This window comes from Labrus bergylta, chromosome 18 (assembly GCF_963930695.1).
Source record: "Labrus bergylta chromosome 18, fLabBer1.1, whole genome shotgun sequence".
Taxonomy (NCBI): domain Eukaryota; kingdom Metazoa; phylum Chordata; class Actinopteri; order Labriformes; family Labridae; genus Labrus; species Labrus bergylta.
Window position 1 is genome coordinate 24,742,204 of NC_089212.1, and position 4,469 is coordinate 24,746,672.

At 43.9% G+C, this 4,469-nt stretch overlaps 1 protein-coding gene across 1 annotated transcript in view; it reads left to right on the forward strand.

Moving 5' to 3' along the window:
* eif2ak3 (eukaryotic translation initiation factor 2-alpha kinase 3) overlaps positions 1-3,028 on the forward strand; it is a 39,683-nt gene extending 36,655 nt beyond the window's left edge. Inside the window, exon 18 of the mRNA XM_065966243.1 lies at positions 528-3,028. Within this exon, the coding sequence (XP_065822315.1) occupies positions 528-710 (183 nt within the window). The 3' untranslated portion in view covers positions 711-3,028. The remainder of the gene's footprint in view (positions 1-527) is intronic.
* Positions 3,029-4,469: the final 1,441 nt, after the last annotated feature.

The following is a 4,469-nucleotide window of genomic DNA, read 5'->3' on the forward strand; positions in this document are numbered from 1 at the left end:
GACGTTGCTAATGCAATAAAAAATAAAAAAATGCTTCTCTTCTCTTCTTCTTCTTTATTCTTTGTGTGCCAAAAATTAAAATAAAGAATAAGTTGGAAAAAAAAAAAATATGCAGGAAAGGAGCCGCAGGTCAGCTATCAACCCGGGGCTGCCGCTTGGAGGACGATTGCATGGGGTGTCCTAACCGCTAGGCCACCAGCACCCTTGTTAATATTCAAAAAAATTTTTTTTTTTTACAACTTCTTTTATTGAGTTTTGAAACATACAGAGATAAGTTCGACTGGTTCTTCAGTAATATAAGATTAGTTTTAAATAAAAACAACAACAAAAACTGAGAAAAACAAAGAAAAGGAGACAAAAATATTCAGCTTGTGTAAACAAAATGTATAAGCCCAACAAAACAGGCGTTACGTAGAACTGCAGCACACTCAGGATGAATGAAAAAGAGGTCGTTGAGTGTGTGAGTCGAGTGTGTGTGTTCTGAAAGGCGGCGCTGACCCGTCTGTTTCCTCTCTCTCTCTCTGCAGCTGAGCATGGTGCGCAGCATGCTGTCGTGGAGCCCCGGCGAGCGCCCCGAGGCGGCCGACATCACGGGGACCCCCCTCTTCCAGGAGCTGGAGCCGCCATTCCGGATGGCCACGAGGCAGCGCTCCCGCACCTACAGCGCCTCGTCCATGAGCCGCCCTTCACGCCAGACGTCGTCTACCTGAAAAGCCCCCCATAACGCAATACACCCCCCCCCCCCCTCCCCACCCCCATGTTGGTCTGCAGTTCAAGAGAAACGCCTCAGCCCCCCACGGCATCACACACTGCCTCAGACAGAATCACTTTAAACGCCACGTTGAACTCTGCACCCGTTCACTCTTCGTGGTTAAACGCCGTTACACCGTTATGCTCCGACTTCACCTGCCAGCAAAAGAATCTTTCACAAGCGAGCGGCGTCCTTTGTGATGTTTCAGGACCAGACCCGGCTCAGGTGTGGGTCTCTTTGCTACCAGGGGGGGGCGGTGTTTACCGTTTACCTCCGAGCTACGTGCTAATAGCTTCTTTCTTTTTTTTTGAACCGGGTCTGGTCCGGACACGCTCACTCGCTCGCTCGCTCGCTCGCCCCCTTCATTCATCCAGTGTTCACTCACCCACGCTACACCCTCAGGTATCAAAACCAAGAGGACACTCCAAAGGGGCCTTTTGATGCTTGATCATCCTATCGACCAGTGACTCCTGCGGATCACTGGTGCGAGCACTATCCGGTGTTTTAACACCCAATATGCCTGATTTGAGAGACCAAAAAAAAAAAAAAAAAAAAGAAGAAGACCATCTTTTTTTCCTATGTGTGTTTTTTTTAAACGAGAGATGATGATGTATTGAGGAGAGAGAGAGTTTATGAATCCAGTGAATCAGATATGATATGCCTTTTTAGAAACGGGGCCTTTCCTCTGAATGAATGAATGCCGAGCGCCTCCGTCTCTTCTGCATGAACCCGACAGGAAGTGAAGCGACGAGTGTGACTTTGTTCTCTTTAAAGCCAGTACTTGGAAAGCGCGTGTACATTTTTACACAATAACTCTGGAGGTGCTCAATCATTTTCAAACACCTCCTCTTTGTACATAAATGAGGGGAAAAATCTGTTTATATCTTCTTTTTGTTTTTTAAGTGAGTTCATGTACATAGTGTAAGACGCCCATTGCTTGTAAAAGGCTCTTTTTTTTTTCCAACGACTGTAAGATAGTGTGAAATACTGTGGGGGGGGGGTGGGGTGGGGAGAGAGAGAGAGAGAGCTCTGCCATTAACGGATAGCTGAATGTTACAGTGTGACCTCCAGAGACACAATGATGGTGGTGTCACCTCTTCTGGCTGTTTGAAATTATTCTCAGTGTTTGTTTTTCATGTTCGGGGGGGAAGCGTTGGGTGTGCCCCCTTGCTTTAAGCACCAGAGAGAACGCCACAGGACCAGAGTGCCATTTGAGGGTCGGATAAGTGTACTTTTTTTTCCTGTGACTGATAACTCACCTCACACATTTTTTGATGATGTTTCCAAGGAAGCGACACAAACCGCCCGCCGCCGTGAAGCAGGAGAAACTAGCATTTAGTAAAGAAGAGGACACTAATTAATCCTCTCTGCAGGGGGGGGGGGCGGGGCCTGATGCTGGTTATGTTATTCCACATGTACATAAGAAGGTGCTGGGAGAGTGTAACCACACACACACACACACACACACACACACACACACACACACACACACACACACACACACACACACACACTGCTAATTGTAACGTGCTTTAAAATGTACTGATTGTACTTTTTCTAAAGGATCTTTTTCTCTCTTTTTTAACAAGCGCAGTTTTTTTGGATTATCCTGCTGCAGAGTTTTTTGATTACTGTAGAGTCTCGACTGTGTGTCCGAAGTGGAATCGACATCCGCTAAGAAGACGAGAAAGTCTCGGTGTAAAAATTCTCTCTCCAGGCTGTTTGTCCCCTCCTCGTCTTACAGGAGGACACATCCTCGTGTGTGAGGGGGGAGGAAGTCAAGCCACTAATTGGGACAGAAGTCGTTTTTTTTTAAGTTTGTAAAATGTAGGAAGAGGTGACTTAACGTCCCAATGTTTAAAAGAAGTTCACTAAAGACGTGTGTTTGACGAAGTGGAAAGAGGAAACAAACGGTGTAATATGAACATTTCCTTCCTGTCATGTGATCAAACAGTTTGTTTTTCATCCCTTCTCCTCGATGATCGCTCATGTCAACATCACGCCCTCTTCTCGTTCTCTGATGCCTCAGTCCCCGACATGTAGTCGCGTGTTCTCGTGCACAAACCCCCCCCCTCCACTCCACTCCCCCCCCCTCCCCCCCCTTGCGTCCACGTTGAATTGTAAATATGTTTATTTGCTTTATTTATGTTTCCACGATGTGATGATCAATCCTTTTTTTGGGTTGGTGTTATTATGAATGCGCTTCATGCGACTGGAGCGCGTTGGAATATGATGACTTCTTACAAGTCTAAATTTAATAAACTGTTCTATACCCTTTGTACAGTTTGGTGTCCTCTGTGTGCAGTCTGTGAGGGGGGCGGGGCGGGGCGGGGCGGGGGGGGGGCGGGGCGGAGCGGGGCGGGGTGATGTCAGGCACATAGATCACACTGCTGAGCTTGTATATTTAATTTCTTGTTTTCTGACGACTCAAAGGGCTTTTAATCTGCAGGTCACACCTCCACATTCATGTCCAACAGAGGGAACAACTTGAGGTTAAGTGTCTTCCCCGAGGACACATTGGACATGTTGCTGCAGGACCTGGGGGTCGAACCCTCAACCATCCAGTTGAGAGACGACCGACTCTACCGACTCTACCAACTGGTCCACAGTCGCCCCATTATCTCCTTAACACCTTTTATATAATCAGGGTCAAGTTCTCTTTATTGTCTTTTGCATGACGTCAAGTTTATTTATTTGTTTATGCAGCACCTTTCATATGACGTGCTTCAGATTTTGTCTGCAGGCATGATTCAAATCGAGTCGATGTCGACTGAAGTAAGCGGGAGAAGGGAATGCTTTGCAACCAGCAGAAGTCATTATATGTAAAACTTAATGTCTTTGCTGCTGAGTGCAGACAGTTAGCAGGTTACAACAGCTGCAATAAAGAATGCAACAATCACACATTAATAATAAAACTCAATATTCAAAACTGGTTATCTTATGAAGATTAGGATCTCTTTTTTGTTTTAAGATTGGCTTGTACAGAAATATATTAACAAATATTTATTCTACGTAGGGCTGGGCTGGACCAAAACTCACATCTTGATGTTGTTTAGCTGAATGGCGATACTCGATATCGATATTTATTTTATTAACAGTGAAAACACATGGAAAAATAAACTACCTGTTTGTGAATTTAAAAAGTAATATTATGAAATAAAAATGTTCCTTAAATACAATAAAAGAGAGAGAGAGGAGGAGCAGACAGTCATCATCAGTGAGATGAGGAAAAGGAGACCTGGCACCTCTGTAATGTTATTTTAATGCAACTTAAACTAAATCCATATTAACGATATTGTCTTACCCTATATCTTATATTTATCTCGAAAATATATCGATATATCTTAAAAACTCGATATATTACCCAGCCCTAATTCTATGTGCATGTATTCTAAAAAACTGGAAAACACACACGTGCACGTGGGATCGCAAGTAAGTGAGAACTGTCTCTTCAAGAAGGAAAATAAAGGTGACTGAATGTGTTATATATAAATATTTACATGATGCTGCGCTCATGATCGAGCTGACACAGAGTATATGGTTCACAGAAAACTTTTTCAACATATTTTTATTAAAGCAAGTTCAAAGCATAGAGTGCAATTGGGATGCAGTCAACATTTTTCTTTTTTCCCCAGAAACATTCAAAAACCCAGTATCCCTTCGCCCTGTAAACAACAAATGGACAAATGGAAAAAAAAAAAAAAAACATTGTTATGAG